General features: G+C 53.2%; 1 protein-coding gene across 2 annotated transcripts; it reads right to left on the bottom strand.

Moving 5' to 3' along the window:
- Window positions 1-3,698: 3,698 nt before the first annotated feature.
- On the bottom strand, window positions 3,699-15,540 carry CPN1 (carboxypeptidase N subunit 1). Of its 2 annotated transcripts, XM_064463888.1 has the most exons (9): window positions 15,119-15,535; window positions 11,943-12,139; window positions 11,104-11,259; window positions 10,437-10,619; window positions 8,786-8,897; window positions 7,870-8,009; window positions 7,490-7,589; window positions 5,834-5,952; window positions 3,699-3,964 (listed from the first exon to the last, which is right to left on the bottom strand). In XM_064463888.1, exons 1-9 carry the CDS (start codon window positions 15,339-15,341, stop codon window positions 3,833-3,835), a joined length of 1,362 nt encoding a protein of 453 aa, XP_064319958.1. In that variant the 5' UTR covers window positions 15,342-15,535; the 3' UTR covers window positions 3,699-3,832. The 2 variants fall into 2 exon arrangements, with proteins under 2 accessions (XP_064319958.1, XP_064319957.1); XM_064463887.1 differs by lacking the exon at window positions 7,490-7,589 and having other exon boundaries at window positions 3,873-3,964; window positions 15,119-15,540.
- Window positions 15,541-15,554: the final 14 nt, after the last annotated feature.

Here is a 15,554-nt window from a genome sequence, read left to right as displayed (position 1 = left end):
TGGCTGCTTAGATGCACTGTAAGATCATGCCAGAGCACCAAGATGGAGAAAAATTAAAACCCCATGTGACAGGGAGGGCCAGTTTGTTCATCATGCAGGGGTCAGGCACACCAAGTACAGTAGGTCCCACACTGGTTTTCCTGGCAGGCCAGAAAAAGCCTCCATGCCCCAAGGGATACACTCAGCAACACACTGTAAAGCCCTGAGTCTCTCAGCCCCCAGAGCAGTTGTTTCGCACTTGTTTGTGCGTTTAGCTACACTTCTCCATAGCAACCGCCCAGATCCCAGCTTGGCTTGCCACCAGCCAGGAGCCCGAAGTGCAGAGCGCGTCGCACGCACCTCTGTCAGAGTCGTGTTGGTACGTGCACAGGCTGGGCGCTGGCTCCCCGTCTGGTCTCCTGAGGCGGGGACCCACACTGCTGGCACGGCACGATGCTGTTGGCGGAGGCCCGAAGCTGCACAGGCAGCTGAATGCACTCTTCCCCGCAGGTACCGTTGCTTGTATATGATTTGCTGGACCTGAAGAATGACTGCCAGCCCCTGCCACAGGATTTTAGATGTCCCCTGAGCCCAAAAGTTCTGCTGTTCTTGCCTGCTGAGAGAGGTTTGGGGCATTTTTTCGTCATTCCAATCCCTCCTGCAACCTTTCAGGTCACCCCCACGACCAACCGACCTCTGCTGACATCCCCAGCAAAGCTGCCTTGCTCTTTGAGTTCAGCTATTTGTATTTTCCCTTTGTCTGCCTCCTTTATGCCAGACACAGAAACCAGCATGCACTGTATGCACAGAGTCCCATCTGTCCTCCCCACGGGGGTTCCTGCTCATCCCAAGATCCTCACAGTCTTGCTTTTAAGAGTTTTGGTTCATTCTTCTGGGCCTGCCTTCACTTTCTTTACATGTTTCTCCAGTGTCTGCACACAGTTCTGGTCCTCTCAGAAAGGGTAAAAGAGAATGGAAAAACGTTCGGAGGCAGGCAGTAAGGATGCTCAGAGGTATGGGAACAGACTGTACAGTGAACAGCCGTGTTGGCTGGGACTGTTCAGCTTGGAAGAAGGACACAGGGTGGAGAAAGAGGTCTACAAAATCATGAGTGGCCCAGAAAGGGTGGGGGGGATCGACTGACTGCTGTGTCTTCTGACACAAATGTGTCAACTGCTTTTGCCTTGACTGGAGCCTCAAAAGAACATGAAACGACTGTGCTGCAGATGTTATAGCCAAAGGTTTAGCACCGTTTTTAGCCCACGCTTCTTGCAACATTGGGGGCTAAGTTCATGGCAAGCCTTTGAGGGACGTGCTTAAGAGAGTGCTGCCTCGGAAACATTTTGTAACCATGTTTTCACGTGGAGAGCTCGGCCATGGCCAAGTGGAGCTCTACCAAACAGTTCAACACAAAAATATTCAGAGCTGGGGGGAGAATGAGCTGGACAAATCCCAGCCCAGAGAGAGGGAGTCCTCCAGAAGTATGAACCCTCTTGTAAGGGAAGAAGCTTGCCACTGAGTCTCTAATTTTGCTGCTGCACTACCAACCCCGCAGCAGCCTGCAAGGGTCAGTGACGTGGCCTCCTGGGCTGGCTGTCCTGTTCTAAAGAAATCCCCCCTCTCTGACTCTGCCCCGGAAAGTAAAAGGAACTGAGATAGTCCTACATTTTCCAGGACCACAAGAGGGCAACATGAGAGCACCCTGCATCCAGCAGGCTCAGCAAGGTGACCTGTGACACTGCTGGGATGCATGTGTCATGGGTAGCTCTGCGCAGGCTGAGCATCATCCTGTCCAGGGACTGTCCAGCTGAATTGCCCAACTGCAGGCTGCTCCCTGGGAGCCCTTTCCTTGCTTCCATCTTCATACACATCCTCAGAGGTAAGCGGTCAGCAGCTGACCTACTGATGTGGTTGGGAGCCGCAATATCTTCCCACACATGGGTCAGACGTGGTGACAGGACCTTTCTGCATGCTGCGCTAAGCCAGGATGTGGAACACAGGGTGGCCTCCCTCATATTGCCTGCACATCACCAGGAAATCTTTTGTGTGAATGTGCACTGACAAGTGGCTTCAAACAGGAGTGTCCAGCATCTGGAGTGATGCTGCTGGGCTTGGCCAGGGCAAGAGGTGTTAAACCTCATAGGAGTTTGGACATATCAGCCTCACCATCCTTTTTCACTTCCTTCTGCCACCGAAAGTTAATAAATTAGAGAATCTGAATTTAGCTTTTGCTGTGAATGTGGAACTGGCCAGTGTCTCCAGCCCACATTGGCCTCTGCAGACTGAAATTACTCACAGCCACAGTTAAATGCACTACCATTCCTGGCACTTTTTTGCAATAGCCTGTATAAATACCCTGCGAGAGGCAGTTTGCTCTGCCTTTCCAAGAACAGGCACGACAGAGAAACAGCTTCTGTTAGCAGGGAGAGCTACAAGACTGTGTGTGCTGCTAGGGCTGAAAATGCCACTAGCATCTTGTAGCAGAGGCAGAGGAGGAGATGACGGTGAGGGACAAGGTGCAGAATATTGCCTATGCAGTAGGGTGGTAGAAGTTGCTCATAAGAGATGAATAGGTGTTTGCAAAAGGGGAGGATCAAGGGGATGTCTAGGGCATGTTTTTTGGACAGGTTTGAGACATGGAGAGAGACAGCACAATGAAGGGCTGTATGGGGGAGATTGGGATAATGAGCCAAGGAAAAAGAAATTTCTGGGGCACATGGGTGGGACCTTTTATCCCTCTGAAGTTATTTATTTTCTGTGAAGAATGATAGAAAGGTTTTGCCTACCTAAGATATTTTTACCATGGAAATAAACAGCTTTGCTTCTACTCTCACTTCCACTCCAAACCTGCCCACACAGCCTAAGCAGCATTTTAAGGCCCACCTCACAGAACTATGGATCCTGTCCTCCCTAGCCCAATTATAACTCACACGGCTTGTGCTGTACCTGCACAGCACACTGCTGGCATCAAGCATCCACACTTCCCCATTGCACATTGACAGGACAAAGGTTCAGGGTATTAGTCTCAAAGGAACATCAAATCACCTGTCTTGCACTCCTACTCATCGCCAGTTGTCAGACCTCACCTAGTTGCTCCTGTGCTCAGACTAATAGTTTGTGTTGGCTAGAGCAGACCCTTCATCTGGTTTGGGGTCTGATAACATAAGGAGATGGGATAATCCTTGCCTTTTGCCAGCATGTATCGTTTCAGCCTGTCTGACTACAAATAATCCAAACCAGCTACCAGAAAGTCCCATCTGCACAACAAGATAAATGTGACACCTCCCAGAGCTGCTTTCCTACTTGTGGCGTTGCCAACCAGCGAGAGCTGTGCTATGCGTGGGACAACCTGCATTCAGAGCTGGTCACATCACTGATTGCTTTAAAACTGACCTCCTGCTAACTTCAGGGTTTATAGGCAGCAACTGTCCTTACCTGAGGGAGGACCATGGCATTCGCACCCAGAGGACTAGTGCCAGGATTCATGTGCCCAGCTTTGAGTGCGGCAAAGACCAGGGGCTGGATTCATTCTCCCTGCTATGCACCAGTGTCTGGGCATCTCATGTGAGCTGTAGCAACTGAGTCCAGGCGTAAAGGGAGTAGAGCTCTCCTAGATGGAGCCAGTGCAGGAGAAGAGCTCAGCAGCTATGGAGATGCTGCCCAGGAAACCGCAACCCAGGCACATTTTCTTGTGAATGACTTCACAATTTGCTCAGGGATTAAATACTTCCTCGTTTAATAACCTAATAATTTGGGCTAGTTTCGTGCTGGACTTGGAAAGTTCACTGGCTGGAGTCATCAGCCAGGCTTTGTATAAACGGCTTCCCCCAGCTGTCAGCCAAGTGAGCTGTCCTCATCTTTGGGTCCCCCGGCGGGTGGCTCTTGGCACTACCTTCTTCTGCAGGGCTTTGTTGCTCATGCGTGTGCCTGAGGCTTTACGCTCTGGGGGCTTCCTCACCGCATCTTGTTTGAGCTGGAAATGCACCTGGAGAAAGAACAAAAATAACCGTGTAACATGTGTGTGCTCTGCTGCCTCAGGGGTCTGCAGGAGCTGCTCTGCCACTCGCCTTCGAAGCTGACTCTTGGGCCAAGGCAAGCCATAAGGGGCCTCAGCCAGTGTTAGGATACAATGGGAACTCAGTGCTTAAATCAGCTGGAAACATTTTTTTTCCTGTGGAAAATGTTGTACCAACAATCAGCTACATTTCTTATGCAGAGAGTTGCTCCTGTGGCAATGCGATGTCCTGGGATGGTTTGGAAGATGAGCTGTGAAAGGCAAGGGACTGAGCTATGATCATTCTTCATCTTTTCTCACCAGAGAGTAGAGAAATAGCATTGCTTTGCATCTCTGTGAATATTTAATACACAGGATAGTTTAGGACAGACATTCCTTGTTCAGTTGCATCTTGTTAGCTGAATCCTGCTTAATCAGTTTTTCAGCAACCAGGCAAAAATATCCAGAAAAGAAACCTCCATCCACTACAGCCATGAAAGCCGGTACAAGAGGGAGGAGGGGACAAGGAGCATGCAGGACACAGCAGATAAATGGGGAATGGGGAGGCTGTACAGAAAGGTGAAACTGCAATGGGACTGTGTGGGCTTCCTGGGGGAGGGATGGGATGAATGGTGGATACGGGAGGTGCTGCAGGGGCAGAGGGAAATGGGGACAGGAGGGCTGCTGTGAGGGAAGATCCTCAAAAATCAGACCATCATGGGACAAATCAGTCTCTAACACTACTATGGTAAAAGGAAAAATCTATTTTAAAAAGGAAAGCCAAAGAGCTGGGTGCTTAACCTAGCAAAACAAAGGCTAGGACTGGGCTTGACAGCTCTCTATAAATACATCAGGGAATAAATACCAGGGAAGAAGATGAGCTATTTAAAGCACAACATTGGCATAAGAACAAATAGGGATAAACTGACCATAAATAAATTTAGGACGAAAATTAGAAGGTTTCTAATCCTGAGAAAAGGACAGCTCTGGAAGAACTTCAGAGGCTGGGTAGGGTAGGATGAAAAGACAGAGGGTGGGAGAACCACTGCAGTGTATTTACGGCAGAGCCTGACCAGTGTCCATGCAGCGAAGCAAATGACGTGCCAGGATGCTGCAGCTGGGGGGTTCTTGCTGGTCCTTAGGTAAGGCTGCAACTGTGGTCCCACCATGTTCACAAGGCAACAGCAGGGGCAGGAATCACCACCAACTGTTTTTATAACCAATTTCTAGTTGTCCAACCTGCCCTCAGAAAGACACTGTAGGGGCCACACTGGTGGCAAAAGCACTTCATCTCCCAAAGGTGCCTGGCTGTTCTTTGTTGGCACCCAGTTTCCATCTGTCTTGGGTGCTCTCAGCAGAAAGAAGGGCAGACTTCAGCCTCTTGCTACGAGTCTGATAACGTGTTTGGTCCCAGGCAGGATGCAGATGATAGCAGAGCACTGAAACCCACAGAACCAGGGGGATAATGGAGCCTCAGGGAACAGATGCTGTCTCCACATCATCCATCTCGTCCTGGAGAGCGGGGAGGATGGAAGGAGAGCTAAAGAGCAGCAGCCCCAGCCAGGCAGTGGCTCTCCCCATGGCCAAGAGGCAGAAGGACACAGGAGCTGGCACGGCAGCCCAGTGCAGCTGTGGGCCCTCAGTAGGAATTGAGAGGCACACAGCACTGCCTTCACCCTGCCCCTCTCTGTGAGCTGTGGGGAGCCCTGTGTCTGCCAAAGCAGACAGCCTGTAGCCACTGGCAATGCTCTACATCCCAGCTCCTTTCTCTACTGCTCACTAAGCATCTCTCGTTGCATTTCTTTCTCCCTGGGGTAAAGATATTTTGAGGCACCCTTGTGACTATGCAGCCTGACTCACCAATGAAGGTCCAGCTGGGCCCACTGTTGTTGTCACCGTCTGGGACTGGTACCCCTCTGCAGAGGCTGTGACAGTGTAAGTGCCAGGCAGCAGCAGCCGGAAATAATCCCCCATATCACCTGGAACACAAGGTGGGCAGAGAAAACACTCAGGAAGCATAGGCAGCAGAGCAAAATATATTCCAGTAGGTCTTGCTGGGTGTACTTCCTCAAGGGTGCATAGCCTTCAAAACCCAGGCAATTTCTGGCCTTTCTTCCAAATCTGCTGGCTACTGCAAGGCTGGATTCACATTTACAGACTGCAAGTGACGTCTCATTAGTGCCACAGAGTGCAGCACATTATGGATTACTTTGACAGTTTGAGTGTATTCCCATCTATGGAACTGGATGGGTATTGCAAATTTGAGTAATCACTACAGGCACCCTGTGTTATCTTGGCTTAGGTGGGGCTAATTGGTATGAGAGAGACACACGTGAGTCAGGGGCTTCCAAGGGAAAACAGGGAGGGTGGCTGGCAGGTCAAAGGGAACCATTTTCTCCCTCTGTTCACTCCCAGGGAGGCTGCACTTGGATACTGTGTCCAGTTTTGGTGCCCCCACATCAAGAGAGATGTGGGAGAACCAGAGCTCCTGACCCACAGGAGCTCAGGCCCCACAAGGAGAGCTGGGCGTGCTCAGCCTGGCTGGGAGGAGGCAGAGGGGGATCTGCTCACAGCCGGCACCTACCTGAAGGGCAGCTACAAACTCCTCTCAGCAGTGCCCGGCAAGACAAGGATGGGCAGCGGCCACAGATGGCAGCCTGGGAGCTTCAGGGTGCATCGGGGAGCACAGCTTCACCATGAAGGTGGCGCATCCCTGGCGCAGGACAGCAGAGAGGCTGTGAAATCCCTATCCTTGGGGGTCCGTGAGAATGGGCTGGAGGGAGCGGTGGCCGATCAGAGCCAACGTTGGGGACAATCCTGCTCCAGGCAGGAGGTTGGACAGGAGACCCCAGAGGGCTCTTGCAGCCAGCACCTCTGTGATTCTGTGATCTCTTGTGCACTCCCCTTTCCTATGGAGGTTGGCATAATAAGTGCCAAATATTAGAGTGTTACTGAGTCACAGACTTATGTTGAGAAGGAGTTTTGATGAATTAATAGTCTGACCTCTGAGGACCTGGAATATTGGCTATTTTCTTCAGCCAGTCTGTAATGTCCAGTCTGGTTGGAGAAGCGTGTTTATGAAAAGGAGGTTAAAATCGGCCAGCAAAGGAGAAACCACCACAACTTGGATAAAGTAGCACTTCATTCTCAGTCTAAATTGGTCTGGCTTGAACTTTCAGTCTTTCATCATGTTCTGCTATTGTGTCTTTTGCTATCAGCTATTTCAGCTCTCTGTAGATAGACGCTTGAGTAGATTATTCCCTCAATCTTCTCTTTGGTTACAAATGTATATTCTCCTCTCTTTTGAAAAAATAGGAGCTGACTTTCTGAAGTACAGTAAGGTTTGTGTTCCAGTTCTCAGCTCTTTCTTTCCTAAGCTTTCCTAAGCCCTCCTTGGTCCAGGATGCACAGGCCACACACATTATACCTTACCTGCTAACCTCCTCCCACATACCCAGCTAGCCTCCAAGAGGCTGTATCAAAAAGGGACAGGATGCAAGGGGACTGACAACCCACCAGAGGTGATGTCATGGCTGATTCCCTGGACAGAAATCACTGCTCCTGCAATGCCATTGTTGTTCTGGTCTGACACCATCCCTTTGATGCCCTGGTGAACCTGCAGGGAGGGAGACAGGCTGCTGGATCAAGGACCCTCCTTTGCTCAAGAGGGTATTGCCGAGCACTGGAGGAGGGCAGAGCTCTGGGGTCAACCCCGCTTTTCCCCACACCCTTGGCTCTCCTGGTTCTCCCCAGCAAAGCCAGTACAGGACACCACAGTGTCCCCAAACACCACCAACAAGAGCACCCTTCCACCCCTAGTGCCTACTGGTCCCCTACCATCAGGGCCCATGGGACCCTGCAGGAGAAGGGTGTAGGTCCCAGGACTGCCCCCTCACCTCTTCAATGAAAGCAACAAGGGCCTCCCGGTTTGCCATCCACTGCCTCTCCAGGTCCTCCTTGGGTGGGAATTTATTGCAGCTCAGCTCCAGGGTGATTTCAAAGCAGTTGGTGTAGAGGTAATTGAAGTCCTGCATGCCTGGAAGAGAAGAAGAGGCTGTGGCCAGGGGAATGCAAAGGCCCTTTCCCTCCCCAGTCCCATGTCCCAGGCATCCTGGCCCTTGTCTATCTTCTGCCAGAACCGTCTTGCTCTCCTTCTTCGCTCCGCAGGTCCAGCCTCCTAGAATTAATGTTCTGAGTTGGAAGGGACCCACAAGGATCATCAAGTCCTCCCTCCATACAGCATGACTAGAGCCTTCTCCCCAGTGCAGCCCTCTCCCCTTGTGGCTGCCCAACTCCCTCCTTCAGTTGGATCATTCACCACCCTGCCTTCAGAAGCTCCAGAAGGTTTGGTACCATGGGGGATGTATGTCCCTTTCCAGTTACTCTCTAATATTTTCTCTAGCCTAATTTGCTGATTTTCAGTTTCTTCATTATGCTTTTTATAACCAGATATTTCAGGAGCCAGCAGCTACGAGAAATGTCTTCCCTTTGGTTACAGTTTTGGGTCTTGATGGAGTTACACCGTAGCATTTTCAAATACACTAACACATTAGTGCTTCCTTCATCCAGCAGCACACAGCAGGTCTCTGCAAACTTCAGCTACTTCTGTGGCTCTTTCCCAAGCCACTTCCAGCCTTCCCAAGCCATTTTCTGGTCTGAGATGCAGACACCAGAATGGTGTCTAGTAATAGGCACAGTGCTATTGCCACAGCCCTTCCCCAACACATCCTGTCCCAAGGTTTCTCATCTATCCCTTCACTCTCTTCAGCTCAACACCTTGGTGTGGGTGGTGCTCACCTGCCCAGCCCTTACCTTTGCTGAGCGAGTACCAGGATGCCCCATTCGTGATGCCATCGGCAAAGTAGTCTCCACAGTTCCAGCCACGGTGCATCCAGCCGTGGGCATAGGAGTAGGTCTTAGCCAGCTAGAAAGAGAGCAGCCATTAGCCACCGCTCCAGCGCCACACGGCTGGGGATCCTGCCTCGGTCTGGGCGAAACATCCCTGTTCCTGCACAGGCTTCACTGGGGAGCGTGGGAGGGAAGTCAGAGGAGGAGACTGCTCCTGCATTTTACTGCCGTGAAATACAACACGAGGTGGCCAGGACCTTTATGAAATGTAGGCAGATGAAGGCGGAGAAGGAAGAGCAGAAATCTGGCAAACTGGAGGCTTGCTGATGGCATAGGTGGCTCCTGCCCTGCTCCTGCTGAGATGAGGGGGACTAGAGGGCACTGGCCCCACGTGGGGGCACCCAGCCCCATTGGTGCTGGCCCACACGCGGTAAATGGCACTAACAGGGGGAGAAGATATATGGGGAAAACTAACCAGTGTCAGTCGTGATGCAAATACCATATACATCAGGGGAATTTGTATTAGGAAAGAGTGTGGCAACTTCTGGTTCTGGCAACTGCTTGTTTATTGTCCTTATTAAGATTACTGCTTATTTTTAGAGATGAAGGCAGGGCTGAAATTGGGACACTGCATCCAAAGCCTGCCCTTTGTGTAAGAGACAGTTTAATAAGAGAGACTGTTGTCTGCATTTTCTAATGCAAACTCTATACCCTTGTATTGTGGTTCCAATGCGGTGTCATCTTGTTCTGACAGCAGGAAAACAGTTGCTTCACTACATTTCTGACTTCTGAGGCTATGTGAGTATCGTTAGCCTACACCCCAGGCTGCAGCCTCTCTACATATGGGTCCGAGCGCAGCCCCGATCCCAGCATGTCCTGGCAAGCCCCTGCACAGCCTCTGCATTCAGAGAAGGCTGAACTCCAGCTCAGACTTATTTTTCTCATTAACTGTTCTGATGCAGACTTGCTTTTTCTTGAGCTGGGTATTTCCTAATGGAAGCAGTGACTGAAGGCACTGTTTTCTGGGACATTTTAACAATGGAGAAAAACCACAGGCTTCAGCTAGTGCTAGCAGGATCAGCAGCACTTACTGATACATTCCCTGATGTCTGCCTATGCTTCTAGTGCTCCTTTAATTGTATTCCTTATTCTTTGCTATCTGCCAGCCCCTGCTGGGCACCTGCCCCCCTTATCCTGCTGTCATCAGAACCCCAGCAGGATCCTGCCACTTTTCTCGGACAAAACCCCTGGTACATGCTATGATGGCAGAGCAAAGCTGGGGGCAGGCTCCAGCTCTGGAAGAGCAGGGTTGTACTGAAGACACTCGTGCTACTGAGGTTATGGGAAACACAAGCACAGCACTGACAAGGAAGGGGCTCCCGAGGGTTAAGACTGGCCTGTCCATGTGGTGGGACCGGCTCACAGTGGGAGTGCCCTGTCCTGGCTCACGAGCTGGTGGCTGGCAGAAATGCTGTAGTCTGCTAACAGTTATTTCCAACACGTTTCTTGGCTTGGCTCCTGCATGAGGCAGTGACCCATAGACTCCCAGCCAGCTCTCACACGCTGCACCCTGCCAGGGCTGCGAGAACGCCCTCGCCCACCTGGGCATGCTCACCTTCTGAAACAACTTGTCATCAGGGGTAGGTGTGTTGACCGTGCGCCGGTGGCTCCTGAACCGCTGGTCCTGAGACTTGTCATAGGGGTAATTTGCCACCACTGCTCCACCGTGCAGATTGGCCGAGAGCACAAAGTTGTAGCTGCTGATCCACTGGATCACAGCCAATGTCTCTGGCTCCACCTGTGAGGAGAAGAGGGATGGGGACAGGGAGAAGAGCTCAGCCACCTCTGGGCCAGCTGCTGCTCCGTGCTAGGCTGCAGTGTGATCGGTCACATCAGACCCTGCCCCGCAATTTGCCTGCTTCAGCCCTTGCAGCTTCCTCCGTTCTCCACCACCCACCCTGGTGCACAGAGCTGGCTCTTCCAGTGCTTAACATGCTACAGCTCTCCCAGCACAGCCCAAAACCTGAGGCACACATATTAGCCAGCATGTGCCGCCTCCTCTGCCCTGTGCATTGCAACCTCCTCCCCAAGGCGGCCATGCCAGCTTCTCCTCCTGGCAAAGGTGCAAGCTGTGATACGGGGCAGGATTACGTAATTTCTTTGCATGCAGGAGGCCTGGGCAAGGAGACAAGCACTGTGCAAGCCAAAGGACCGTGTATTTGCTTAGGTGCTGAGCCACTCTAAGAGGATGCTGTAGCCTTTGTGGCATCCCAGACCAGTACCTGGCTTTTCCAGTTATCAGGCAGTGGGATGTGGTGATTTGGCCCGCTGATTTCCCCGCTGTAGTACATGAACGTGTTGAGGTCAGGGAAGTTGCGGTTTAAGTCCACTCCGTTGGCATTGTTTCTCCCTGTCAAGTACCCGTTGCTGTCCGGGCCCTGCGGGGCAAAGGTGCATCACGGGGGTGAGTACAGGGTGGGTGCAGACAGGCTGGGTGTCAGAGCGGCAGGGACTGGCCGTCCTAATGGTGCTTCGGTGCCTTTGAGTCGCAACACGTGTGTTATTGCTGGCAGGAGAATAAAGAGTATTGGTACTGACGGGGAAAGTCAATAACAATATCTTCATTTTCCAGGATCACAGAGAAAGGCACAAGCCAAATAAACAATTTGTCTCAACCAAAAGCGCCATGAATAAAATACCTCCCCAAGGTCTAGTGGTACAATGGAATGGGTGAGGTTTTGGTGGGGGGACTAGGGGGCTTCTCCCCTGCCCCATCCCTCATGTCCCTGTCTGCTCATGACAGTGGCATTCAGCTGCCACTTCCCCAGCCCGGGGCAGGGGATTTTCAGTGACCCTCCTGTGACAAATAACTTCTGTGGAAGGTAAGGCAGGTTTTGGAAGACTCCTCCATCACCTGCCAGGGCCACTTGGGGCGAGACACACAGTGTGAGCCCTCGGCATGGGAGGTGAGGAGCAGCAGCACTGGTTGAGAGGGACAAATTTTTCAGGTCATGGAGAGGAAAGACGCCCCCTCCCCATAGGTGTGGTGAAGGGGATCTCACGGGGATCTGAAGGGCTTTCTGCCCCTATCCAGCCGGAGGAGCCGATCGCTGCCCAATACCTGCTTGGCAGCCACTTCGTACCCATCGGGGTTCATGGAGGGCATGATGTGGATGCGTGTGTCGTGGATGAGGCGGGTGATCCGCTCGTTGCCCCGGCGGTACTCCTCGCACAGGAACTCGGAGAGCTGCAGCAGCAGCTCACGGCCCAGCACCTCGTTCCCATGCATGTTCCCCACATACTTGAACTCCGGCTCCACTGGAGAGAGCAAGAGAGCGACACCATCAGCCAGAGCTGGGACAGGGAGGGGGAAGAGCCAATTCCCACTGCAGGGAGCCTGGGCAAGCCCAAGGGACCACCAATAAATGGTGTGAAATGGCCCTTTCCCTCGAAAAACGCAAACCTCAGTGAGGGATAGTGGCATGGTTCTCATAAGGGTTCCCCTCCATTTTTCCTCAGCATCCCTGGGAGCAGCCCAGGCTCTCTACCAGGTTGCTGCTCACCTTTGGCGCTCACAAGAGGATGTATTTGCAGGTGATTTGGTCTCAGGCTGGGGAGAGGCAGCACAGAGGGACTGGGAAGCACTGGCAGGATTGCTGCTGCCCTGAGCCCCCGGGTGCCAGGGCCTCCCAGCTCTGTGGTCGGTGGCCGTGGAGGGGACAGGCTATTCCTTCCACCTCTGCCCTTCACGGTTTGCTCTCAGTGTCTCTCACCAGCATGGCACATTCCTGGCTCTGAGTGCTTTAAGGAGCTTTTCATTACTCTGCAGGACAAAATCAATGCCTGGCTTGTGGCGAGCCATGCTCTTTCACTGGAAAGGCAGAGTTGCCTCTGGCTGCTCCTTGTCAGCCTGGGGAAACCCTCAGTGGCTTCGTTGAATATGGATCTAACTGTCCCTTGGGCAGCTCCAGTATAAGCAAAAAGGTCTATTGTCACTGACTTTTCTAAAATGAGGTCTCAAAATACAGATTTAGAGACCGCAGGCAGACAGTGCCCAGAGCAGGACTCACTGCTTTGCTGAAAGAGAGGCAGCACGCAGGAGGGACAGGTTACACTTTCCCAGAGGACCTTTTAAAGCAGCTATGTGTGAGAGAATAAATGTCCCATTGCAGGCTGGAGTCAGCACTGGAAGGGTGAGAGACACCAGGGGAAGCCAGCTGAAAGGGGAGCCTGACTTTCACATGAAAGGGTCAAGACAAAACAGGGTGTCATTACAAATGTCAGGCTGCCAGAGCTCCCACTGCACCGTGAGTTTTCCAGCCCCCAGCAGCAATTACACTCATCATAGCAGCACGCAGCCCTGCTGCCACACGGTGCCATGAGGATCCCCGGGACAAAAGGCACCACAGCCCCATGCATCAGACATCTGCTGCTTCCAAAATCCCCCATGTCTTTGCTGTATGGGGAGGAGACACTGCATCTGGGCATGCTGAAGACAGATTCTAAAAAAAAAAATATTCAAATTTTGGCAAAAGATTTTGCTTTTCTGTATCTTTTGATTGCTGTGCCTCGGTGCAGGACACCATGGGTGGGCAACATGTTTTGACCTGGTTAGATTTCAGGAGACATGAGAAGTAATTTAATTAGGTAATCCAGTTATAAAACCTAAAAATGTCCTGGAGATATGTGCAGCCTTTATTTAAAAAAACCAAGGTCTCAGCAGGGATTCTCCTTCTCTGCTTTGTTCGAGTCTGCAGCAGGGCTTCTCAGCCTTTTTCAATATGCAGACCCCTAAACATTATCCCTGTGAACACAAAACCCCTAATGACTGCGTGTAAGCCCACTAACTCTAGGGTTGCTTTTCAGACTTACTTTCCGTGGCCTTCAAGGGAGTCCACAGGTTCCCAAAGTCCTCATGCTACCAGGTGAAAGTGCCAGCCTGAGGGTGTCCCATGCTACAAGCAGGGCCACAGGTCCATGCTGCCTGCGTGGGGCAGGGGAGATCTTGGTCACCTCCTACGGCCCTTCCAGCAGCTCTCCAGTGGTTCTGCAAATCTAAAATCCAGTGGTGCACTGCCAGTGCCCTTTGCTCACTCCTTGCTTTGAGTGAGCCCCTGATGTGCTGTGGAGGTACCTGAGGTGACCCCAGCGCAGTGCAGGTTTCCCTGTACTGAATGGGGCTGGCATGGAGGCAGTCGGGTGGGGGAAACCTCCCATCCCACTTCCTGACACCCCTGAATGTGATGCTCTGGGCTGCAGGAGGGGAGCAGCGTGCCCCACGCCGGCTCTGCCCCTGATACAGTGTATCCTTGGGTAAGCCACCACCAGGTGTGGGATGCCATGGAATTTGGGGGGGCTACTCTGTTGGGGTGGGGGTACTTGTATGGGTTGCTCTCACCCCTGCAGTGCTCCAAGCAGTTTTCCACAGGACTAGGCTGCCTGGACTTGTCAGCCCCTGTGTTTAACCACACCAGCCAGGATTTGAAAAGGCAAAAGATCCTGCAAAAAGCAGACAGAGCCCTGCCTGCATCTGTGGCCTGGGGGCACAAGATTAGGCAACAAGGGGGCCCTGTGTGCACATCCCCAAGCTGGGAGAGCCATCTGGTCCCCTCAGCCCCCTGGGAGCACCTGGCTGCCGGCAAGGTCTGGCTCAGCAGCATCTCCATACCCTGCCACACAGGCTGCAGCTCAAAGGCTGTTCCTGCCAAGGCTCTGCAGGCCACGTGGCAGCAGGTAGAGATCCCGGAGACTTGCCTGTCTCAGGGGCTGCACAGTCCACGGGGCTGGTGGGGCTGCAGGAGCCCAGTGCCCACTCTGCCGGGGTCCCTTGCTCACTGCCACCCTTGCTTTGGGGTTTGGAGGAAGAAGGACTTAACTCTTCCCTCCTGCCACTACCCAGAAGCAAAGGGTAGGGGGTGGGTGCTCCCTTTCCCTGCCTGCACAACACTGTTTCGGGGGGGAGAGGGTGCCATGGCAGGTGGGTTGCTGGGATGGACTCGCCCGGGTTCTCGAGTTAGCCTGCACCGAAAAATCACAGCTCCGTCCAAAGTACGCACCTGGGCCACACTGCAGCTCATGCAAGCACGGCGTGTGCGTGGGGGTTTTGCGTGCTCGTGGCTGGACTGGCTGTGTGATCCCTGCCAGAGCTGGCACTGCCTGACACCCAGGCACCTCTGGGAGTCCTGCCTGGAAAGCGAGATACCCCTCACCCCATACCCTGACGGCGCCGCGTGGCAGGGAGCGCGGTGACGAAGCCCATCCTGTCTGAACCGCCGAACCCCGTCCCCCTGTACTTACGGGGCTCATGGATACCCGGGTAGTCGCTGAGCTCCAGGACGTAGAGGTGTCGGCCCTCGACACTGCGGCCGATGCTGTAGATGCGGGTGACGTAGGGGCACTGGCTCTGCACGCGGAACAGGGCCTGCACCATCTCCTCGTAGCGATGGTGGAGAAAGCTGAGGGCGGCCGCCACCTCGAGCAGGAGCAGGGCTCCCACGAGGGGCCGCAGCCACCGAGCCATCCTCCCGCGGCGCTGGGCGCCCACACCAGCTCCGAGCCCCCGGTTCCCTCCCTGCCGGGAGCTTAAAGTGCAAACTCCAACCAGCTCTTTCCAGTTCCCGAGTGCCAGCCCCCTGCACCTGCGGGTGGGGGGCGGCGGGAGCGGGGCGCGCCGGGGCCCCGCGGCGCAGGAATGCTCCCCCCGCCCGCCGGCGAGCCCCCCCTCCCCGCCGTC

This window comes from Phalacrocorax carbo, chromosome 12 (assembly GCF_963921805.1).
Source record: "Phalacrocorax carbo chromosome 12, bPhaCar2.1, whole genome shotgun sequence".
Lineage (NCBI taxonomy): Eukaryota > Metazoa > Chordata > Aves > Suliformes > Phalacrocoracidae > Phalacrocorax > Phalacrocorax carbo.
Note: the sequence above shows the minus strand (reverse complement) of the source record. Positions and strands in the feature narration are given on the sequence as shown.